General features: G+C 43.3%; 1 protein-coding gene across 2 annotated transcripts in view; it reads right to left on the bottom strand.

Annotated features, from left to right (window-relative positions):
- LOC146004528 (uncharacterized) overlaps positions 1–25,465 on the bottom strand; it is a 123,450-nt gene that overhangs the window by 41,034 nt on the left and 56,951 nt on the right. For both annotated transcript variants that reach the window (XM_083143412.1, XM_083143411.1), the window contains exon 3: positions 6,600–7,112. In XM_083143412.1, coding sequence (XP_082999538.1) covers positions 6,600–7,112 — 513 coding nt within the window. The remainder of the gene's footprint in view (positions 1–6,599; positions 7,113–25,465) is intronic.

Below are 25,465 nucleotides of genomic sequence, written 5' to 3'. Positions count from 1 at the left end.
AGACACTGGAGATTAGAGAGGTGGGAGTCTACAAAGGCAGATATTAGTTCAGTGCATGAAATGTAGTTGTACACAATGGGTCTCTAAGTGTTGTTAGGTTTGTCAATTGTGTGGAGAAGACAGAAGGCACAGACACTGGTGTTTCAGGGATGAGAGTGAAGTTGGATAGGCCTTCAGGGAGGCCTCTGGAAAGGAAAAAATCCACAGATTGAGGCCAACACCTCAATTCATCCTCCTCATCCCACCCATAATACAACCTATGCCTGCATCAAGCCCTAATCAACCATGGCATTTTTGTAACGATTCCATTGAAAGTAAATTACGCCATTACAACCCGAAAGCATCCTTGGCTTTTCAACCACACATGTACGAGGGGCGTACTATAATGATTTACACTTTATTTTTTTCAGGTCCCATGGTCCACCATTCGAGAAGTGAGGACTGCCATATGAAACTACGAAGCTAGTCCACCGATTGCAGGCAGCAGTGCTCAAAAAGGATTCCCGGTGTTCACACAGCAGCACATTCCGTACATCATTGTCAGTGGATATTGGACAACATGGAAAGCGACTATAATGGCCAGCATTGGACAAGTTGGCTTCTATGGACAGAGGGTGTGACCACAGCAGAGATTTACAGACGATTTGTGGCAGTGTGTGGTGAACATGCGCCTTCACGGAAAACCGTTTACAATTGGGTGAAAGGCGGGAAAACAGGATGCCCGTCAACAGAAAAAGGGACAAGTTCTGGAAGGAAAGTGACTGTGACAACAGCAACAAACATTACACAGGTTGAGCAAGTCATTCTTGAGAACAAGTGCATCATGTTTTCTGAAACGGAGGTGACCATGGGCCTGTCCAGAAACACCCTGCAGCGAATCGTGCATGATCACCTTAATATGGGGAAAGTGTGCACCAGATGGGTTCCCAAATCCCTGACATTGGTGCAACGGCAGCAGCACGTGAATGTGAGCAGAGATCCTTGTCCCTTTTTCTGTTGACGTGCGTCCTGCTTTCCAGCCATCCACCCAATTGTAAATGGTTTTCCGTGAAGGAACATGTACACCACACACTGCCACAAATTGTCTGTAAATCTCTGCTGTGGTCACACCCTCTGTCCATAGAAGCCAACTTGTCCAAAGCTGACCATTATAGTCGCTTTCCATGTTGCCCAATAGTCTGCTGATAATGATGTACAGAATGTGCTGCTGTGTGAACAGCAGGAATCCTTTTTGGGCACTGCTGCCTGCAATCGGTAGACTAGACTCGTAGCTTCAAATGCCAGTCCTCACTTCTCGAATGGTGGACCATGGGACCTGAAAAATAAATAAAGTGTAAATCATTATAGTATGCCCCTCGAAGAAATTATAGATTATGAAATAGTAGATATCATATGTAATTAAAAATGCTTACATAGAATTCAAAGCTTGTTCCTGTATGAGTCGTTCAATGACTGATGCAATTCACGAAGCACATAGTCCTATGAAATGAGACAGTCATATGATTTGAAGACACCAGTCCATATTTGGCATCAGTTTTCCCTAACATTATTTTCATCCTGAATATCCTATATTGTTAGGTTAGTCTTAGATATTGTTAGTCCTACTTCTTACTTGAATGTTTGCCCCCACCCCTCCCCCAGCTTGCCTGTTCCCTTGTAATTTACTTCCACCTAAGATTAAAAATGCAATGCCCTCCTGACTCCACTGTGGTTGTGCCACTGCATTCAAGCATACTTTGCAATAAGTTGTAAATTTTAGTCTGTGCACTCTTTCATGACATCCCATTGGCAGACCCAACAGATGTCAGGAGAAATGTCACCAGAGCAGCTGTGGCATCCCAGGGTGACAGTAGTCTAACAGTGAAGAACTGGAGTGAAGCATAAGACAGGCCAAGAAAAACAATTAAGAGAAATTCAATGTCAACTAGATACCTAGTGGGCAACCAAAAGAGTCCATGTTGAAGTGAAGAGATAGTACAAAATTGCAGTTACCAATTTCGATTAAAACAACCACAAGTTGCTCTCTTCTACGTAGTGGATGGACGTGCTTGAATAGAGCTCCGCGCTTTCACCCCTCAGCTAGCCTGGCATTCTATTCTCCACCGCTGTACGTTGCCACATCTTCCGCCAGGTCAATAGCTTCACCGTGTGCATCTTCGGGGTTGTTATCATGTCCAAGCCTACACTATCAGTTGTTTCGACCAAAGTTGAAGAAATAGGCAAAACTATGGAAGCATTCCAGCAACGGCTTGATGAGTTGCTAGACAACCATGGATCGGTGCAAGAAGATGCTGACCTCCGCAAGTCACTCCTGAACCTCAGAGAGGAGTTTGTGCAATTTAAGAGATCGACGAGCGACTCCATGACAGAGCTGCGGCGCGACCTAGAGAGCATGAACAAGCAGATACGCACGAACACCATTGAAATAGATGACCTAGCGCAGTACTCTAGGAGGAACTGCATTTTGCTGCATGGGGTCCCCGAAACCACCAACGAAGACGTGGACAGCATCGTGCTCCAGACTTTACAAAATAAGCTTCAGTTGCAGCACATCAAGCTCGAGCACGTTGACCGGTGCCACAGGCTTGGCCCTCCGAAAAGATCGTCTGCGGAAGTTTTGAGATCGGGAAAACGCCCCATCATAGTGAAATTTGTAAGCTACCGCTCCAGGAACGAGGTGTGGAAATCAAAGAAGATGCTAAAGAACTCGTCCCTATTAATTACAGAGTCGCTAACTCCCTACAGACAGAGGGTTTTGCGGGTAGCAAAGGATCGCGTAGGGACACGCAATGCCTGGAGCCAAGACGGGCGCATTTTCGTATCTCACGGAGGTCGTCGCTACCTTATATCTTCCCCCGAGGATCTTGACGTTCTCCCTTGAGATGGGGTGCAACGCAAACTGAATACGAAGTGTAATGAAGAGCATATGTGACTTTTGTCGTTATGATACGCTGTGTATGAATAATTGTGTGTGTGATGTGTTCAAATCATGTGTGTTTAGTGTGAGTTTTTTGTCCGGGTTCTTGTTTATGTTATCGTTTTTTAATGTGAGTGTGTGTGTGTCATTCCCTGATGCTTTCCTCCATGCTATTCTGCTTGACAGGGTAAGTAATAATTCTAAATTTAATTTTGGTATTCTAATGTTTCTTCTCCCATCTTGTTTCTGTTCGTTAAACCTCAATTCTAAAAATGGCTAATCTGGCAACAACGCATCTCGGTGACAGTGGACGAAATTCTGAAGAGGGTCGTCGCTCTGCTAATTGCCCTGGCACTCCGCCCCCCGCGGTCAGCACAGCCGAAATTCTCGGAAACGAGCTGAAGACTTGTCCGAACTCACTGTTGGTGTCACACGTGAATGCACAGAGCATCGAAGCGCACCTCGATAGCTTCAAAGCTATTTTCTCCCCCCTGAATCTCCACTGCATTCTTGTATCGGAGACATGGCTTAATCCTCTCACACCCTCCAGCATGGTCTCCTTGCGAGGCTACAACGTCTTCCGAAACGACAGGTTGGGGAAACGAGGTGGCGGGGTGATGGCACTGATAAGGGAAGATATTACTGCGGTGGTTGTGGCTAAATCTGACGGTAACTACGCACGAATGACAGAATATATTTTCCTGGAACTTACCATCAACAAACAGAAGCTACTGCTAGCTGTTGCGTACCGTCCACCTGGGACGTGCTTTGTAAATTGTGAAGAGGAACTGGCTAAACTCATTCCCATGTACTCGCATGTATTATTACTGGGCGATCTGAACTTTCATTTAGAAACTGACAAACCCGAAGTAAATAAATTCCGCGCTGCTATCTCTTCTTACAATCTAAATATTTTGAAGCTCGATCCTACCTTCCACACGGCTACATCGCATTCTTGGCTAGATGTCATCTTAACAGGAGACTGCTCTCGAATCACCAAACATGGACAAACGAGCGCCTGCGGTCTCTCGTTTCACGATCTTATTTACGTTGCTTACTCGCTCAATGTTCCGAAATCCAAGCCAAACATAATTGAATACCGCGATTTAAAGAAAATTAACCCCGCTTCACTAAACGAAGATGCTACAAGAACCCCATGGAATTCAATAAACAGCTTCACTAATATTAACGATAAGCTTAATGAATTAAATAGTCTAATCTTACACCTTTTCGACAAACATGCTCCACTCAAGAAAAAACGCGTCACGCGGCCTGCTTCCCCCTGGATGACCGACAGCATTCTCGCACTTATGGCGGAGCGCGATTCGGCTCACCGCAGGTTTAAATCTGACAAGCGCCTCAAATCTCCAAATACTTTAAACAGTTTTAATAACTACCGCGTGTTGAGAAATCGATGTAATCAGGCCGTGCGCAACGCAAAGAGAAGGCTTTCTTACGAATTATTAAATATGCAAGGCAACCCCCGAATGTTGTGGAATAACTTAAGAAATCTAGGGCTAGGAGAGAAACGTAACGTAGATCCTACTCGTGTTTCGTCCCTTGATGAATTAAATACACATTTCTCTCTCTCTAATTCAATGAATAACGATGCTAAAAATGTTACTATTAGAGCTATAGCAAACCACAAAACAGAAATGATAGAGTTCAATTTTAACCCAGTCTATGAGTTCCAAGTTGCAAATGCAATCGGTCGGATCAAATCTGGTTCTGAAGGAGCCGACAACCTCCCATTGCGACTAATAAAGCTGATTTTACCTCATGTATTGCCGTACATCACTGACATTTTTAATCTTTCTCTGCGCTCTGGTATTTTTCCAGATAAGTGGAAAATAGCACACGTTCTTCCTCTCGCCAAGACTGACCCCGCCACTTCCATTGACAATTTCCGACCTATCAGTATTCTTCCCGCGCTATCGAAAGCATTAGAATACATTGCTCACGACCAAATCAGCCGACATACAAATGAAGTTCTGGCTCCGTTTCAGTCGGGATTTAGACCTAATCACGGCACTAGCACCGCCATGACTCACATAACCGACGACGTCAGACAAGCTATGGACTGCAGACAGGCGACAGTTTTAGTTTTATTGGACTACACAAAAGCTTTCCAGTCACTCGACCATGATATTCTCATTTCCAAGCTAAAATCATTTTTTAATTTCACCACCTCTGCAACCGACTGGGTCAAATCCTACTTAACTGGACGTAAACAAAGGGTGGTTTATGATGGCAAGTGCTCGGCGCTATCTGAGATTACTTGTGGCGTTCCGCAAGGAAGTGTACTCGGCCCTTTATTATTTTCTTTATACATTAATGACCTCCCAAATATCTTGAAACACTGCCGTTATCACCTGTATGCCGATGACCTCCAGTTGTACTATTCTGCACCCCCAGTAATGTTAAACGATGGTATTTCCAAGGTTAACGAAGATATAGAGAGGATTGTTAACTGGTCGCTAGACAATGGCATGTATATTAACCCTAATAAAACACAAGCGATTTTGATTGCTTCCGATAAACTGAAACGTTACGTAGATCTTAACATTCTGCCTTCCATTCTTGTAGATTCGACTCACATTCCATTTAACCAAACTGTTAAAGATCTGGGAATTGTATTAGACGGAAATTTATCATGGTCACATCACACAAGTTCGGCGTGTAGAAAAGCTTTCGCATCTCTGTATTCTATAAGACGCATGGGCAAGTTCCTCCCCACCTCTATCAAGGCCAAACTATGTCAGTCCCTAGTTTTATGCCATTTAGATTATTGTGACGTAGCGTATTCCGGCTTAACAGGTGAGTCAGCTAGACGTCTGCAGAGTGTTCAAAATGCCTGCGTACGATACATTTTTAATTTAAAATATTGGGACCACCTATCACCTTATTTTCTAAAATTGGGGTGGCTACGTATGCAAGAAAGACGAACGCTGCACACTCTGATTTTACTTTACAAAGTTCTCAACCTCAAGTCACCTTCCTATCTCCTCTCTCGCTTCCAATTTCTTCACGAATTTCACGATCGCGACACCAGATCACGCAGCTCCTCAGTTCTCTCTATCCCCGTCCACAGATCAAACTTCTTCTCCAACTCTTTCTCCGTATCGGCTGTAAGACTATGGAATCAGCTGCCAGAAAACACTAGAGCAGTAAGCTCCGTCGGTTCCTTTAGCAGACGTGTTCGCCACTCTCTTCAGAGTAGTCGTTAGATCTTCCCCTGTCAAGCAGACTAAAAAGCTTGTGCAAGTGAACGAATTCTTAAAATACCTTGCAGTTACTTAAATACAATTTTAAATTTTGCATTCTTTCACTCCATATTTAGTTTTTTGTGTATTATATATTTTGTATTTTTTGTGTTATATTCAGGGCTTTAAGACTTGTGTGTATGAGTATAATGTGTGTGTGTGGACCTATGTGAAATGACTTAGTGTACTTTGTGTATAATATAATAATGTATAATTTTAAATGTATGGTTGAGTGGAAGAAAAGGCTTTGTACGGCCTTAACTCCGCCATTTAAAACAAGGCATTAATAAATAAATAATAAATATGTGCCATTTTGACTTAAATCTGTGAAAGAATTTTGCAACACGCTCTTTTACTAACATTGGAAAAATTTAATTGACAGTAGTAAAGAAAATTATAATGTAGATATTATCGATTACCTGGAATTAGTATCTTCATCCTTTACTGGGTAGTTCAAATCCACATCCGTCAGATTTATTATGTTTCTTTCTTCTGTTTTAATAGTTGGGATCTCTTCATCATTATATTTCACATCTTCCTCCATCTTCACATATTCTCTTTTCGCAAATGAAATTTTGCTTTCTTCTCCTACATTCAATTTATTTTCTTCCCAATTGAATGCATTTTCCTCTTCCTTGACTTCTGATTTGGAGACAACTGACTGCTCTGGCATATTTATATTTCTCAGTGAATCAGGTTTTGTATCTGGTGATATCACAGAACCATCATTCTCACAAATGTCATCAATTTCACGTATGGCATGTTCAAGCACCGAAGTTTTCTCACAGCTTGTATCTTCTGATTTGAAGTGAGCACTGGAATATGGGAATGCTGGTAGAGATTTGCTATCTTTAATACATTTTTTTTCTGAAGTGCTAAAATTGGCTTCCCTTTCACACTTTAATGTTGTGCTTCCAGATGATATATTTTCACTGAAATCATCAGACAAGAGAAGATAAACAGTCAAAAGAGTGATTATATCAATAAAACAAATACAACAAACTTTTTCTCAAAATTTCTGAGAAGAGGTTGTAATGAAAGTTGTTCCGTACCCAATAGGACCAAATAATGAAAATAGATTGCCAAAGCGGAATAGAGGTGGCAGAACCACGTGTGCAAAATTAAAAATTAACACAATATACACAATAACTATATAAATAAGAACAAAGCAAATTGGAAAGATGAAAAACAATAGAATCTATTATAAGAAGACAAAGAATAAATATAAATGGAATAAATTAATGTATATATTCGATAAATCAAATCAGTGATCATATGTAACTTAATCAAAAAACTAAAAAAGCCAAAGCACCGATACAAATTTGTGTCTTTGAACAGATCTTGAATCTGTCTGATTGATTTACCATCCACATAGTGGAAATTTTGTTTACACCAGTGGTGACGAGTTCCAGTCGACGCCCCACAGGACTTTTGGTTGCACGTTTCAGCCGTGGCACCTACTTGGATGCGCGTGTCAGTCGTTTGGCACAAAGTATACACATTGTTGCACATATTTAGTGTTGGTGCATTCCAATCGCAGCCATAAGGGAGGAGATTAGTACAGGGTGGCTACTCTAGGACCATGATAAAATTCAAGTATAATTTCTGGTTTTCAAGGCAAATTTTCAAAAAATTCAAGGCCACAAGGAGATGTTTTCTCTATTTCAACCTTGCATATTACCGCTTCTCAACACCCAGAGGGGCAGCCACAAACTTTTGCCTGGGGGGGGGAAGTACCAGGACAAACGTACCAATAATAATGACATTATTATGACCATTATTATTATTAGTAGTGGTAGTGTCAAAGACGTTATCATCATCCTCGTAAATTACACAAAAAGGAGGTAGAAGTCGGTGTTAAAAGCATTTGTGTTGCAACAAATGATTTTAAACATTTTTTTTAAAAAAAAAACGTTCGATTTCACATTCATTAATAATGGAAAACAAGTACACAAACTGTATTTTTGAATGGCAGAACATGCATGATAAATGCATTCCAAATATTACTCTTTTTGTACATATAACATCTATAACTTTCATGTACAACATATGTTTTACACATATTCAAAATGGAGTGATGTAGAATAAGAAAATACATGTCAACACTAAATTGTGTACGTATTCAAAGTTTCTTTAATATATATATCGTACAAAGTCCCGAATGTTTTAAATTAAGGGATCGTAGATAGGCTATGTGAAGCCTGATATTCGAGGTTATTTGGCTGCGAGAGGTGTATCGTAAGAGGGGGTATAACTCTGAAAAGCTACGTCTACACTTAACCAAGCAAGGGGGCTAGCCCCGTGAAATAAGAACACTCACGATTAACTTTAAACACTACAATTGACTGGTCTGGCAAGGGTGTGAGAAAATGAAAGACAAGGATAGAGGAACGTTCGTTACCTGTAGATCTCGAAGTGACGATCGACTCGCTGGTTCGTTGATGAAACTCTCCTGAAATAAAACTCCTTTCCGATAGCGTACTACTCCTTGCTGTAACTCCTTTTGTAACGTTCGGTAACAACTATTCACGCCATAACTTTCTTAGTTCAACTGTTTGTAGAATTCCGAGGCACTAACTGTGCACGCGATAGATTTCAGATACGGACTGGGGGCGAGAAATATTCTCCCGAGCTATTTAAATGAAATTCGAACTTCGGCCGTTGAGAGAACGCGTCTCTCAATAACGGTGCTTTCAGCGTAAGGCTGTGTTTGCAGTATCTTTCCTGCCATTCCGGAAGAATTCGTATCAGCGGATTTTTACATCCGCTGAAGATCGCAGGTGGCATTTGCTTGAAAGAAGCTCTTTCCAGCTTCTTTCATACTCGGGCCCTTTTTATGAAATGATTAGGCTATCGGACTATGGCGCCCGGGGTCCGGATTCGAGTCATGCCTTGGGCATGATACGACACACCTGCCTGGGGCAAAAAATTAAGATTCGGGTGTTTGCTGCCACGGGAGGTGCGCGGAGAAAATGTGCCGGGGAACAAACGAATGTACTTCGAAAAATGATTCGTTCTTGAGAGCGAGCTGGGACGGCGGGCGCTCCCGGCGTGGATTCGAATGGAGATGCCTCCTGATTACCAACACGGGGTCGAGAAAATTCAGCAGAATTTCAAACGCCGTTCAATGCAGTTCCAGGTCACCATGCCTGTTGTGATAAACAAACGCCATCCCTTTTTCCTGAGTTAAGACATAAATAGGTGCTGAAAAGTGGGCCGCCGGAACAACTCTCTGCCCATCAAAAAGGATGGTTTAAAATAGGGACAGGTCATCATACGAGGGATGGGCGATAAATGAAATAGGCCTTTCCCCCGCTTGGGGAATGTGAAACGGCGATGGGAAATCCAGGACCTCGTCCTGCACGCAAGCGTTCGCGGGAGGGTGGATCATATTGACATAGGAGCGCGGAGCGTGGTGTTGAATACGCACTTCCAGCTCCGAGAGCGTACTGACTTCGGATAGTACGCTAATACGTATGGCCGCATTTACTATGGTAAAGCCTATGTTTTCATAAGTGATGATAAGTACCGATGCTATTTTCGCTTATTATGGTCTTAGTAATATGAGCTGCAGCAGGAGACTGCGTGAAAGCGGGTCGTCAGCGGGAAACGATGAAGCAGGCAGCTTATAAGTAAAAACAAACAAATCGCTATTATCGTTATAAAGATAAAAGTACCAAAACTATAGTAATAAGTAAGTGCTTAACGAATTATTCCTTTAAAACGTAACGCTTGCACCGTTGAGAAAAGCAAAGTTAAAACTGTTATGATACAAGTAACGCCATATTGTAGGTCTATGCTGTCAGTAACTATATACTTATTCAAGTGTGGGAGCAAGCCACAACTCTTCTGACTAAACGGGATAATAATAATCTAACCGTCGCTTGATTACTTAATGAAGCCGACTTCGCTTCATGCACTGATTTATTTATTCATTGTCTCTTCATTGGCGCAGCACCTTTAAATCTCTTTCGTCGTTATTTATCTCTCTATATTTAATGTAACTGGAATGAACTCTGAGCACAATTATTTCGAAGGTGCGGTGAGGTATATTTTCCTGTGCAAGCGACAAAGGTACTATTTGTATAAAATCTATTAAATCCTTCCACTGTAATGCAAAAAAAAAAAATAATAATATGCGTAAAAATGTGAACGTATTTTTAACGCCAGTTTCGTCCATCCGCACACCAAACTCGTGAAGAATGTACTTCGTGTAAGTCCTTAATCGTGTGCTCAGCACACGACTTGATAAACATTTCAAAGCCTTCGGCTTGCGTCGTCCTTTCCCCTCTGTTAAACAGAAGGTGCCCCTGGGGGGACTTGTATATAATATAATAAGCGCATTTTGATTTACTTGTTAACTTATCGTTGAGACTACTACACTGTGCGCTACATATAAACACTCTTAGTATTATTTAACATCTCTTACTTCTTCGTGACCTTCATAATTATGGTGTGGGTGACGTACAGTCTGCACTACGTGCAGCTGCGGTGATTGGCGAAAAACAATACCTTTCACAACATTTTCGCATAAGGGAGATATTTATTTATTAGCGATTTATGTATGAAGTTAAAATTATTGAAAAAAAAAATGCCTGTCTGATCGTTGCTGCTCATTGACCAGGGAAATAAAAAGTTATAGGTAACCGCCGGTAAGTAGCCAAAAAAAAGGGGGGGCGGGTGTGGCAACCTTCCCTTATTCCCGGTGTTCGCTAATCGTCATGGGGCGGATGATACAGTTTAAGACGCTGTATCCCGATCTCGTCAATAATCACCTGACCGCGCTTATTCGTGAATTGGACCCGATACGAATTAGGGTGAACGCGTTCGATTACAGTACCAGGCCCGGTGAAACGTCCCGAAAATTTTCTAGAAGTTCCGATGCGCTGGGTGGCATCGAAAATAAGGACTTCATCGCCCTTATTAAACGAGATTTGAGAATGTCGTCGGTCATAAGCTGGCTTAACGGCGTGGTGGCGAGCTTGGAGATGTTCTGCGGCCGCTGCACGTGCCTTATCCAGGATTTTAAATCTCATTTCATTCTCTACGCTTGCACACACGCTCCTATGGAGCATCGCGGACCAGGGAGTACGGGGTTCGAAACCATGCAAAAGATAGAACGCCGAATAACGCAAATTCTGCTGGCGGGCCGTATTATAAGAAAAGAGGGCGGGGCCAAGATACATTTCCCAATTAGTGTGGGACGAATTTACATAGTTCTTGAGAATCTGTTGCAAACTGCAATGTCCTTTCTCCTGAATACCCAAGGAATTATGACACGCCGTGGGCGCGAACTTGAGGTTTACTCCTAGCTTTTCATTCAACTCCTGGAAAAGCTTAGCAGTAAATGAGCTTCCTCTATCCGCATGGACGGTCTCCGGGACCCCCCAACGGAGTATAATCTCTTCATACAGGAAGTCGGCCGCCGTTTGAGCCGACACGTCGGGAGTCGAACGTGCGACCATATACCTGGTTGAAAAGTCAGTCGCCGCGAGTATATATTTATGTCTGAGCGGTCCTGAAGCGGGATAAGGCCCACTGAAGTCGATCGCGATGGATTGGAATGGTTTCTGCGGCGGATAAGTTAATAACTCGCCGGCCGGATAACCGGGCGGCTTCTTATTCGCTTGGCACACTGCGCATTCCCTGATTTTCCGCTGTATGAAGTTCTTCATAAAGGGAAAATAAATTTCTTTGAGGGCTCGATTGTAAGTTTTGGAAAAACCCATGTGGCCGCCTCCGGTCGGCAATGAATGGAGAGATTCAATCACCGTGTCACGGAGGGCGGTCGGTATGCACAGAAGCTTCTGTGCACCCGAGGCCATTCGATGGAGCCGATAGAGCAACCCATTTTCGATGGAATGGTAACACGCCTGCCGTTGGAGGGGGGCGGGGGCTCGGCTGCCCTCCCCCTGTGGATCTTCCAAAATGCGAATGATACTGCCAAGGGTTTCATCCGCGCGCTGATGAGAGGCAATATCAATGGTTTTATCCTGCATGAATAAAACCTTGGTCTCTTCCAGTTCTGGCGCGTCGTCGGTCGGTTCGATACCAGTATCCCGGGACAAGGGGTCCGCTGGATTTTGAGTACCGCGGCAATGGGAAACCGTAAAGAAATATTCGTCTATCGATAACGACCAACGTAAGAGTTTAGGGGAGAGAGATTTAGCGGTGCGCAGATACGTTATACTTTTGTTATCGGTAAACAAAAAGAAATGGCGTCCTAGAAGATAGAACCTGAAGCTCTTTAACGTATAAAGAATGGCCAGCAGTTCAAGTTCAATGATCCCGAGCCTAGTCTCGTGATCTTTCAATTTTCGTGAGCAATACGCACAAGGGAGCCACGCCCCTTCAGAGTTTTGTTGCATCAATATCCCGGAAATCGCCGTAGTCGATGCATCAGTATAAACCCGAACTTCTTTGTCAGGCTTATACGGCAAGAGAACGGGGGCCGTAATAAGAGCCTTTTTTAATGCTTCAAAGGCGTCTTGTTGTTCCTTTTCCCATTGAAAACGCTTATTCTTTCCTACCAAAGCCTGAAGCGGTGCAGCAATGTCCGAGTAGTTTTTAATATACCGCCGGACGTAGGAAGTAAGACCCAAAAAGCGGCGCACCTGACGCACGGTCTTGGGCTGGATGTAGTGCGTAATAGAGTCGATAATCTTATCCGAGATAGAATAACCGAAACGGCCAACTCGGTTCCCGAGGGCGATGATCTGGCTATAACCGAAGGAACATTTAGAAGGGGTAAGTTTCAAACCGGCCGCCTCTAAACACTTGAACAGTTGTTCGAGGGTGGTCAATAAGACCGAGAACTCGTCGGCAAAACAGTACAGATCATCCATGTAGGAGGCGAACGTGGAAGGATCCATTTGTGCACAAGCCAAGTGAATCGATCGGGTTAATCCTGCAGGACTGGTGCTTGCGCCCATTGCAGCAAAATTAAGTTCAAAATGGCCTTTTCCTGGCACTGTGAATGCCGTATACGGCTTGCTGTCTTCCGACAGGGGTAACTGAAAATACGACTGGTGCAAATCAAGATTACAATAGAAACGTTTGCCGCCCATTTGATATAGAGTCTCATTGAGATCGTTCATTCCAATCGCATCAAAGATGGTGTTAGAATTCAGTGCACGAAGATCCTGCACCATGCGGTATTTCCCGTTATTTTTGCGCACGAGAAACACAGGCGAGTTGTAAGGGGACGTAGATTCCCGGATGACCCCTTGCCGTAACAGGGAGTCGATTTGCTCATTCATTTCTTTTCTCAAATGAATGGGCACCGGGTACGGCCTTGACCGGAAAACAACATCGTCTTTCAGGCGAATGCGGTGTACGTAATTTGTAGCTCGACCAACGTCAGATTCGGACCAAGAAAAAACGTGGGAATATTTATTCAAGAGCTGCAACAATTGTTGTTTTTGTACGGGCGTAAGGTCGGGATTTATGTCGAACTGCTTGTCAACCGGAGATGCGTTACTTGCATCTTCAGTTTCTGTCGTGACATTCACCTGAGCCGGGGTCGGAAATATTCCGGCGGTGTCACACGCCCTGTCCCGTTCGGGTCGGCCGGGGCGACCGGGATTTCCCAAGCGTCAGCCGAACCAAGACGCTGGCCTTTGGGAATGGTAATCTTGTGCGCCAATGGATTGCTAATCCAGAGAAGGTTGGTCTGGGCATTTAAAATAGCCCGGGGTATTAATAAACCAGATTTCTGTTGAAACGGCACGTCAGGTTCCAATAACGTGTCGGAATCGGCAATACCATTCACCAAGCGCACGGGAATACAAAGGTGAGAGCGAGGTTTCACTATTATCTTCCTCGCCGCGACAAATTCGGGAGTGTGATTAGCCTTTATCATGTGCGCGAGCTTGATAGACACGTCGAACGCCCTGCGGGGAGTGGCCCTAAGAGTAGATTTGACTGGAGATCCAAAACGATATAGGGTGAGACGATTTGTGTGGAAGTCCAAAGTAGCCCGCTGATTACTTAAAAAGTCGTTCCCCAGAATTGCACCCTGTTCAAACTTCGGAAGAACGCGAAAGGGGTGGCGGAATGTAAAGCCATCTACTGAAAACGTTAAAAGCGCGATCTCCTTTACCGCAAGGGGTGTGCTTGTCACACCCTGTATGAGAGTGGGAATCTGAAAACGTGGTGCACTTGCTGGAACGTCCTTGGCACCAATTACCGAAATCATAGAACCCGTATCAAGAATGAAATTATACGGTTTACCTGCCTGCAATACGCTAATAGATACCAACTCTGCGTTTGGGAACATCTGAACGGATAGACAGTTAACTACGGGGGGCGTTGGCATGTCTCTTCCCCCGGTCGCTAGTGGCCGTTTGAAATTATTTTCCCTGGCCTGGCAAACATCGGTTGTGCGATGGGGGTAAGAACCTCGAGAACACGGAATTCCGTCTCGGCGTTCCCCTTGCTCCACTCGCGGCGATGGGGATTGAAAACGTGAGGGCTGGAAACGTGAATTTTCGCCCGGCCACTGCTGGCTTCGGTCATGTCGGGAAGACCTGTTACAATCGTTGAACTGCGGGCGAAACTGGTCTTGGTTATAAAAAGAACCTTTAGAGGACTGGGCGCAGGAGTTATGGGGGGCGCGATAAAAATCATCGCGCCTCCTTACATCAGGCGGCTGCTGACGGGGAGAAACACTGGAAAGTTCATCGATCCTCCGAGACAAGTTCTCTAACTGTTTTGCGAGACCGGTCTCATTAGACGGAGGTCTCGGGTTCGAGTTCCCTTCGTATTTATGCTTGAGCGAGTCAAGCTCAGCTTGAAGGGCTGCGACTTTCTGTTCAAGGTCCGGGGTTTCACCGGTCCGTGGGAGATCCTGAGCCGGCGCCGCGGTGTCTTGAAACGCGAGATTCCTGGGACTCTGCGCAAGAAGGTCGCCCATCTGGCGCAGCAGGGAATCTTTATTAGCATCGGACAAAAGCTCCTGAGCCTTACGTTTTCTTATAAGGAACTGAAGCTTCTCGACGTCTTTTAAATCCCGTAAAAACTCCGGTACGGAAGCGTATTCTCGCCTGTACGTCTCGCGCATAAATTCCGGTTGGAGGCCCTTGGTCAAGTGTTTGATAACTTTGGCCGTGGGCATGTTGGGATCGAGACGGTGCAACATTTGTATCTTGTCGCGAATATACTCCGTGACAGATTCGACGTCCGTGTGGAGGCGACATTTGATTTTCTCTTTCAGCTGCAATTTACCGGCCGAATCTGTAAACTCGTCGAGCAACTGGGTCTTAAAATAATCGTAGGTCACTGCTTCGTCTGCCTGTACAGCTTTCCAGCCTTCGAACCAACGAAGCGCTGAACCTGCCAGAAAAGCAGAAACCATTCGCAACTTTTTTCCGGAATCCCATTCATTAAGCGTTGCGAAACTGTCTACGCGGTCAAGAAAGCGTGTGACATCCTCCCCGGCCGTTCCATTGAACTGGAGGCCTTCGAGCATAAGGGGGTTCATAAAACAGGAAAAAGCCATTACGGACGGGCTTGGGGCGCGAACCAAAGGACTAGGAGTTACAGCGGGGAGCGTTCGGGCGCTATTACGAGACAAATCGGGCTTCGAACAGGTGGCGACACTTCGCTAGGGGACCGTGTAGTCAAAATTAACGCGTGTTGAAATCCAATAAAAACACAAGGGGGGGGGGGAGTTAAAAAGACGCAAAAATGTAAATAAAAATGGAAAGTTAAAGGGTAGCGGAAAAAATAATAGACGGTTAAGTTAGTTCGTAAACGGAGTGAACGTGTTAAAGCTCAGGGGGCAAAAATAACCACGAAAAATTGGACATGCATTTCACGAGGGGAAATGTATGAAAAAAAAGCCGCGCAAAACCTCCACCACGTACAAAGTCCCGAATGTTTTAAATTAAGGGATCGTAGATAGGCTATGTGAAGCCTGATATTCGAGGTTATTTGGCTGCGAGAGGTGTATCGTAAGAGGGGGTATAACTCTGAAAAGCTACGTCTACACTTAACCAAGCAAGGGGGCTAGCCCCGTGAAATAAGAACACTCACGATTAACTTTAAACACTACAATTGACTGGTCTGGCAAGGGTGTGAGAAAATGAAAGACAAGGATAGAGGAACGTTCGTTACCTGTAGATCTCGAAGTGACGATCGACTCGCTGGTTCGTTGATGAAACTCTCCTGAAATAAAACTCCTTTCCGATAGCGTACTACTCCTTGCTGTAACTCCTTTTGTAACGTTCGGTAACAACTATTCACGCCATAACTTTCTTAGTTCAACTGTTTGTAGAATTCCGAGGCACTAACTGTGCACGCGATAGATTTCAGATACGGACTGGGGGCGAGAAATATTCTCCCGAGCTATTTAAATGAAATTCGAACTTCGGCCGTTGAGAGAACGCGTCTCTCAATAACGGTGCTTTCAGCGTAAGGCTGTGTTTGCAGTATCTTTCCTGCCATTCCGGAAGAATTCGTATCAGCGGATTTTTACATCCGCTGAAGATCGCAGGTGGCATTTGCTTGAAAGAAGCTCTTTCCAGCTTCTTTCATACTCGGGCCCTTTTTATGAAATGATTAGGCTATCGGACTATGGCGCCCGGGGTCCGGATTCGAGTCATGCCTTGGGCATGATACGATATACAGCATACGTCTATTACTTATATTCATTACATAATCAATTCATCCACCTCATAACAAAGCAACAGCAAAAATTATATAAATTGTCTCTCAAATGTGCATGCTCCTTTTCCTCATGCATATCTTATTTCTCTCTCTGGTAATTTACAATGCATTACAGAAAACAATCATATTGCAAGTGAAGCGAACAAGGAAATTTTTAATCCATTTTTTTGCAAATTGAAAACAATGATTGATTTAATAGGGTGCAAATAATTTCACGAGGTGCCAAGGTGTTACGTTTAGGCCGTTCGCCGGCTTAAACTGCTTGGCTGCAAGAGGATGTGTGTATGAAGAATGGAATAAATTACACTCATTGCTCCTTACCAATATTTAATACAATCGCAACAGTGGAGGGGGGAGAGATCACGCACGAGCCAGCAAGATATCTAAACACTGACAATGATAAAACCCAAAGTGTCACCACTGTACCTGATTTCCTTCGCGGTTCCTTGGGTGAGTCACGACGTGGCGCTCCATCGGTCCATCGAAGGTGTCCTCAGTGGGTTCGCCCAAACCTTTTAAATGGACCGACTTAACACTGTCACTCGCAACACACTTCGCGCTTCGCTCCCTCGATCAAGACTCCCCCGGCGACCTCTCGTCACCCGGGGACTGCTGGCGTTTTTGATTACACAGCATTTTATTTCCGGCTCGTGACATGCCACCTCCCCCTGAAAAGAAATGGGATTGGCCAGGGGACAATCACATTTCTTTATTTACAAAAAATATTAAGATATGATTAAATATGTACAACGACCAGTCCCTGAATAAATGATTACACCCCGTATATAACATGATTCGTCGTAGGGCAGTAGGCAAGTAGCCTATGTAGTGCACTGTAGAACGTAACAAATAATAATACACTAATTGAAGTGTAACACTTTTCTGTCATGTATTCCGAAGCGGATGGAACCAAAATTGGCAATTAAGATAGTCTCAGCGGCATCTCATCGCACGACGTACATGTACGTGACACTGTGAAAACACTTGAATAAATACATCACTGGTAACACTGATCCGAAGATAAGGTAGTAGGTCTCAAATGTTGAAAAGAATACACAAATAAGTTGATGGGAGACAAAATATGTTCGCAAGAAAAGTTCAGGAACAATATTAATTCGATGCGAAATCTGCTTGCCACTTATGGATGTCTTCTGGATGTACTCTGGAGAAATGACTTCATCTTATATCTATGACAAGGTACATTAGTGATGACGCAGCAAATGATGATCACTATCAGTGTTTAGTATGTTATGAAATAAAATTTTGAGCGTGAACAGGAGCAATTGGTAAATTTAATCAGGGTGTAAATAATAAGATTAGATACACAGTACGCATTCGATTATAGCAAAGCACAATGAAAAGTCTTCAGAATATGTAATAACAGTTAATGTAAATATGTGTCATAAAAATGGCAGATGTAACAAGAAGAGATAGGGACTTGATTTGGTATTTCTGTCCAAATCGTGTGAGTTGTGTGTCGTATCAGTAAAAAAAAAATGTGTTTCTGTGTGAGAGTTTGGTCGGTTTTTAACGATGCAGCGCTCTCAGTTCGCTTCATCGATAGCTGGGACACATCTGCACGATAAAAATTTAGAAGTTAAAATGCTGTCATACATTAATTAGATTGGTAATATTGCCGTTTATATGTAAGAATTTATATGAATTGAAGAAATATGAAGAGAAAAAGTGGATAGGACGTTGGCCCATGCATGCTCTGTAAAGGCATTTTGGCGTGTTGAAGGTAATTATGAATTATTGAAAAGTCACAGAATGAGAATTTTACAGCGAATGGTGCATAGCGTATTGTCTCCGCCAACAGTGAGAACACGTAAGCTCTCTTCCCAAATGCAGTAGCTATATTCATCGCGTTCGTCCTTTTTGCTTACGTACACAAAATGCTAGCGAAGCAGAAGGTCGTGTTGCTACGGTATCGTCTTCAGAATTTCATCCTACTCTGTGTGATATCACATCATAAAGTGACGTCACGGTGACAAAGGGTCGGCACAATCTTGTATGAGAAAGAAAAAAAAATGTTGCGGCGAGTGCTGTCGCGTGTACGAGATATATTTAATTTTCTTCTTTTTCTGCGAGTTATTGGTGCAGAAAAAAAATAGCAGAATTTATAAGAAGAAGCATAGTTTATACACGTTATTCAGCGTGGTAAAATATATAGTTGAGAAGTTGTTACTATTTCTGTTCGAATTTTCGTCGCGGCGAGGAACTATGAAGGATGATGATGATGATCGTCTTCGTTAGGAAGTAGCTGTTTTATACTGTCAGTGTTTCAATGTTTCTTGCAGTGTTGTCAACTTCTGATATATAAAGTTCACTAGTTGTGAATTCTTCCAGATAGAGTCCCTCTGGAGTACGAGGGATATCCGCTTGCACTCCTGAATGTAACTTTAAGGCATTCACATTATCTTCCTCTCTAAGTGGTCGATCGAATGTTACCGTGTGTGGTGTGTAACGTTTCATCCTGACCGATGCTGCCTTTTGTTCAAACCGTTTTCCTTGCTTGATCCCTTCAATTCTGTAATGGTTTTTGTCAAGTCGCTCGATTACTGTGAAGGGGCCTTCGTACTTGCCTGAAAACGCTTTGGACGTCTTTGATAAGCGTCGATCGTTCCACAAAAGTATTTGATGGCCAGATTTAAATGCTCCTTGAGAATAGTGAGGATCAAGCCGTGCCTTGTCCGTTCTGTGGCGTTTGAGGAGATTATCTTGTGCAAATCGACGCGAAAGCTTCATGTGTTCCAGCCGTTCATAATTGCTCACATGCTGCGGCGGGGTTTGAAAAATCGCATCCGGTAAGGTGCGGGGATGATAACCCATCAGTAAATAGGTAGGTGAGTACCGTGCAGATGAATGCGGCGTGTTGTTGATAGCTGAGACCGCTGTTGGTAAGAAATTGGACCAATTATTGTGTTTGGCATTGACATAAAATTTGATCATTCCTTCCAGCGTTTGTTGCGTTTTTTCAACTAAGCCAAGGCTCTGATGAAATCCTGGGCTGACAAAGCTTAGTTCAATTTGGAATTTGTTGGCCAATTCTTTGAATAAATCTGAAGTTTGACCTGGAAGTTGGTCCACTATGATTTTTTCTGGAAAGCCAAATGGTAATATGATTTTCGTGTACAAAAATCCGCCAGAACTTCAGCAGTGAGAGAATGCGTCGGTGCGGCTACTACGTAATGCGTGGCTGCGTCAGTGCACGTGATCACGTAGCGATGTCCCTCTGGTCCTGATGTGACATATGGACCACATTGATCCAAGGCGATAATTTGGAAAGGTGTCAGAGAAGTCCTTGTTTGTAGTTCGAAGTGCTTCGGTTGGCGGGACTGCTTAAGTCGTGCACACTGTTCACATTCTTTGCATTTCTTGTAGATGAAGGATTTCTGAGAAGGAAAATAATAACGGTCCTTCGCATAGGCATATGTTTTATAGTATCCAAAATGGTTGAGAGCATGTGGAGAAGAGTGCACTTGTTCGAACCATATATCTTGTAATGCATGTGGGATGCAAGTGAGTAGCCTTTCCTGTTTGTCTGAACTTCGGGTCCTCCTGTAAATAATATCATCTAGGAGACGGAATTGCTGGCTGGTTCTGTCATATTTAGGGTCGGCTTCTTTACTTCCAATTAAATGTAGGTAAATATTTTTGAGAAAAGGGTCTGCTTGTTGTTCTTTGGCAAGGTCAAATTCACGTGTTCTCAAAACAGATACAATTTCATCTTCCAGGAGAGGAGAAAAAGCTTCATCTTGGATCCTCGTGTTACGGCTAATGGCGTCCGAGGCACTGTTGTCTGTTCCCTTTAGATGTTGAATGACGAAATCGTAGTCGGACAGAAATTGTCAAAAACGCCAAAGGCGGCCTTTGAGGGTAGTTGATTGTCGTAAATTTTGAATACATTTGGAATCGGTGTGTAATATAAATCTTTTGAAAAGGATGTAGTGTCGGAATGCTTTTAAAGCAAATATTATGCCAGAGAGTTCTAACATGTTTATGTCTTGTTCTCTTTCCTTATCATTTAGTATCCTGCTTGCATATGCAATCGGCTTAACATTTCCTTGGGAGTCTTCGTGAGCAATGACAGCCCCTAGAGCTATTTTGCTACTGTCCGTGTATATGTGAATAGGAAGAGAGGGATCGTATCTTGCTAATACTGGGCTCGTGATTAGTGAATGCTTTAAAGCATTGAATGCCTCGTTTTGTGCTTCTGTCCATCGAAATTTTCTCTCCTTCTTCAGCAGTTGTGTAAGAACTGATGCGTGTTTGGAAAAATGTGGAGAGTAACGACGGGAAAAATTTGCCAGGCCCAAAAATTGGCGTAAAGTCTTCTTGCTTGTTGGTGTCGGATACGACTTAACAGTTTCTAGCATCTTAGGTGAAATAGCGCATCCCTTTTCGGATAAATGATGTCCAAGATAGACAATATCATTGTACAGGAATTTAGCCTTTTTAGGAGCCAATTTTAATCCAGCGAGCCTAAGTCTTTCAAAAGTGTGACGCAATATCTTCAAGGAAGTGGGTACGTCGTCAGAGACTGCCAGGAGATCATCTGCATAGAAGAACAAATGGCGGTTGTCAACGACGTTGAGGGCTAAATTCAGCGCTATCGCTAACGCTGTTCCCGACGTGACAAATCCTTGTGGGGCATAATTAAAAGCGTACGTCCCCATCTGCGGCACTTGAAAACTCACTTTTTCACGGCTACTTGGTGTGAGGCGTATCTGAAAATAAGCCGAGAGGATGTCCATAGATGAATAATATTTGAAACCTGCCGCCCTCTCTACGATGTCTATGAGATGAGGTGCCGGAAAACTTATCTTCTTGGCGACGGCGTTGATCCGACGAGCGTCGAAGCAGACGCGGTACGTGTTATTTGGTTTCTTCACAAGCAAAATAGGAGAATTCCACCGTGGCGCTAAAATAGGAGAAACGACACCCTGTTGTAGCAGTTTCTTGATTTCTTGTTGCATGATTGGAAGTGTATGGGGTGGTATCCTGTGGGGTCGAGTGTACACTGGAGGCGAATCTCCTGTATCGATATCCAGTTCATACAGGGTGCAACTTCCTATATCGTCCTCTTTCCAACTAAAGACACCAGCGAACTCGTGTGTCAGTTCTAGTAATTTATCTCGGTCTTCTTCACAGACGTTGGGGTTGATGTCGATCTTCGTTTTGTCGAAGTTGTTCAGAGATTCAGAAATGCGCTTTTGGAGTTCTTCAGAATTTTCCTTCAAAAAATGTCGATGTGGCTTCCTATCGTCGCTGTTATTTTCCTTTAGTGGGTTCCAAATAGGTTCCGTCCTTGCCTCGGCAGGACCGTTTGTGTCTCCCGTTTCCTGCTGGCCAATTATTTCCAAGACAGCATCAGCTTTTCCTATCGTCGTGAATGTCGGAATGGTAACTGGATCATTGGAAAAATTTGTAATGAGGACGTGTGGTTCGTGTTCATGCATGAGGGAGGTAGGGATGCAAGTTCCTTTAGGGGATGAAAATCTGGGAATGGGGTTTAATATATGGCTACTATCGCTGGTTGTGCAATTTAGAAGCTGTACTTTTACCACCGCTTGTTCTCTAGGGTTTAGTTTTACTTCCTCCTGTGTTGTGTAGGTGGGTTGGATACACTGTTCTAGATGTTCCGTGGCGATTTTGGATAACTTGTGTACTTGTTCCTGAGCATTCTTTTCTCTTTGTAATTTCCAGGAGCCAAAACGAGTAATTTGCAAGGTTCGTCTACTTATGTATATGACGGCTCTATGTGCTGTTAGAAAATCATTTCCCAAAATGTTGAGTTTTCCTGACCCTTCATACAGAAGTGCCGTGTGCAGAAAAGGTTGATCGGCCAATTTGAAGTGTAAGTCGGTTTCGTTTGTTATTGAAAATTTTGAATTGTTAAAAGCACTTAAGACATGAAATTTCTGTTTTACCTTGATATTTCGAGGTAAGTCTTGCCTGTTCATGACAGTTGTGGTACTACCTGAATCTAAAAGCATTGGTATTTGCTTGTTTCCTACAGTTATGTCAACGAAGAAAAGGTTGTTGATTTTTGTTAGAGGAAGTGTGATTTTCTGAAATTTTTCTGAAATTCCAGCGTTACCTTCCTGTGCACTGGTAAGTGAAGTTACAAGATTACGATTTTGCTTCTGTTTAGGTTTCTTCTTTCTCGCATATCGTCCTTTCATTTCATCTGTACATTCGGAAAACGAGAACAGCTGTTTGAATTCGCCTTCAAATATCTCTTTGTCAGAATTTGCATGAGTGCAAAACGTAATACAGTCTATTTCATCAGGATGTTCTTCTAAAAATTGCTTCGCACATGAAAGGGCTATTTTGGCTGCGGCTGCTGAGTCGAACCCGAAAGCGCCTGTGGCTAGGTGTGGAAAAGCAATGGATCTTTGTCCTAAAGCTAAGAGTAAATTTAGGCAATTAACATAGCATTTTCACAAAATTTCAGGGTCCTTGTTGTTTGGAGTGACGGAATGAAAAATATCATTAGCAGATAGATTGTACGCTGGGGTAACTCTAACGTCGCCAGGCTTTGTTTTGTTGAAGATTTGAAGTTCATCGTCCAGTTGCTGTCCGCATGCTCTAGAAAAAGCTAAAGCTACTCCGCCGATAGGTAGAAAATCAGGGTTGCAAGCAGAAACCAAAACATTTGCATCTGCTTTTGTGATATCAGCTGTTATGATGTTAATCTTGCTCGTGTGCGACGACAACCTGTGTTGTACTTTGCTCTCGGTTTCAACGGGAGCCGTATCTCTCGAACTCTGTTCGGTCGTCTGCGAGCACTGAGCTTCGTGCTGACGAGAGAAAAATTTCTCGACTTCTTTAAGTAATTGAGAGCGCTGAGCGGTATATCCGATGAATTGAACGCCCTTTGCTTGCGAGCTGGAATGTGCTGACTGCCGCCTAGAGTTCAATTCCCTATGTACCTGATTTCTAAGATCGTCGTGATCTTTACGGAGAGCAAGCGTCATGGAGACTAAATTTTGTAAGACAAATACGTTACCCTGTAATGCATCATAAATGCCTTGTTGATTTTTAGAGAGCTGGTTGTGAACAATTTGGGACTCTGATATATGTGACGTCAAAGCAGGGTCTCTTAGCACTGTGTTAGGCATAGCTCTAACTTGCAAGAATGGATTGTTTACACTAAATGTATCGAGGGCGGTGAAATTGTTTCTCGCATGCGAATCCCTGAGAACTTCTTCCGTGGCTTTAATAAGCTCCTCGTTGGGAAATTTTGTGCCTTCAGAAAACATAGTGATTGTTTCAATTGACGTAATTATTTTAATTTACTTATTGAAGGGGGGACCGGTAGCTATTTTGCCTATACTACGACAAAACCGGCGCGCTAACCACCATGTTACGTTTAGGCCGTTCGCCGGCTTAAACTGCTTGGCTGCAAGAGGATGTGTGTATGAAGAATGGAATAAATTACACTCATTGCTCCTTACCAATATTTAATACAATCGCAACAGTGGAGGGGGGAGAGATCACGCACGAGCCAGCAAGATATCTAAACACTGACAATGATAAAACCCAAAGTGTCACCACTGTACCTGATTTCCTTCGCGGTTCCTTGGGTGAGTCACGACGTGGCGCTCCATCGGTCCATCGAAGGTGTCCTCAGTGGGTTCGCCCAAACCTTTTAAATGGACCGACTTAACACTGTCACTCGCAACACACTTCGCGCTTCGCTCCCTCGATCAAGACTCCCCCGGCGACCTCTCGTCACCCGGGGACTGCTGGCGTTTTTGATTACACAGCATTTTATTTCCGGCTCGTGACAAAGGTATTCTCTCCTTTACAACTTTTATCAGCTTGTTGGGTGACCAGGGTCGACTACCGCCGCTCCCTAGCTATGGCTCTGAACTTGAAGAGACTAAGAAAAGCTGCGAGCAAGAAAATTTTATGAAATGTATTTTTATTTGCATAAAATTTAAAATCGAGGGGCACAATTGCAACTCTGTGCCCTCTGCAGGTGCCCTTGGCCATCAATGTTTGCCCCTTTGCCTTTCTTAGAATTGATTTCCATTCAAGGTTGAGGGGGGGGGGCAATTCCCCCCTGTCCCACTGTGGTTGCACCACTGATATGCACACACAGATATAGTAACAATATGAAGTGTGTGTGTGTGATTGCAATGCATCCAAAAATTCTAATTTAATTAAACGGTATATTTAAAACATTTAATTTGAGGTCCTTAATTTACAGTTGCCATTTCACATACTCAGACTCGAAATACATCTACAAGTCACAGAAATATTATGGTATATATTCTAACCTGCGAAAAATTGTTAATTGTATAAGAATTTCAAACTCAAATCTACCTAATCATCTTCAAGAAATCTTATCTTGCCAGGGACGTAGCTAGGTTGATCAGTTTGGGGGGGCCTAAACGTAAGATATTTTCTATCAAACTATTATAAATTAACAAACTATTTATACACCATATAGGCCTATACTGTGTATATATATATATATATATATAGTCTTGGAAAGGAAAAGAGTAAGGGTGTTCTCGGGGGCGCATGGTAGCATGGTTCGATATGCGGTGGATGCTCATAGTGGTTCGGATCGCACTTTACACTGTAGAACCAGTCCCGATTA

Source organism: Lepisma saccharinum, chromosome 21, assembly GCF_977018435.1.
Source record: "Lepisma saccharinum chromosome 21, izLepSacc3.1, whole genome shotgun sequence".
Classification (NCBI taxonomy): domain Eukaryota; kingdom Metazoa; phylum Arthropoda; class Insecta; order Zygentoma; family Lepismatidae; genus Lepisma; species Lepisma saccharinum.
This window is presented reverse-complemented; position numbering and strand designations above follow the sequence as displayed.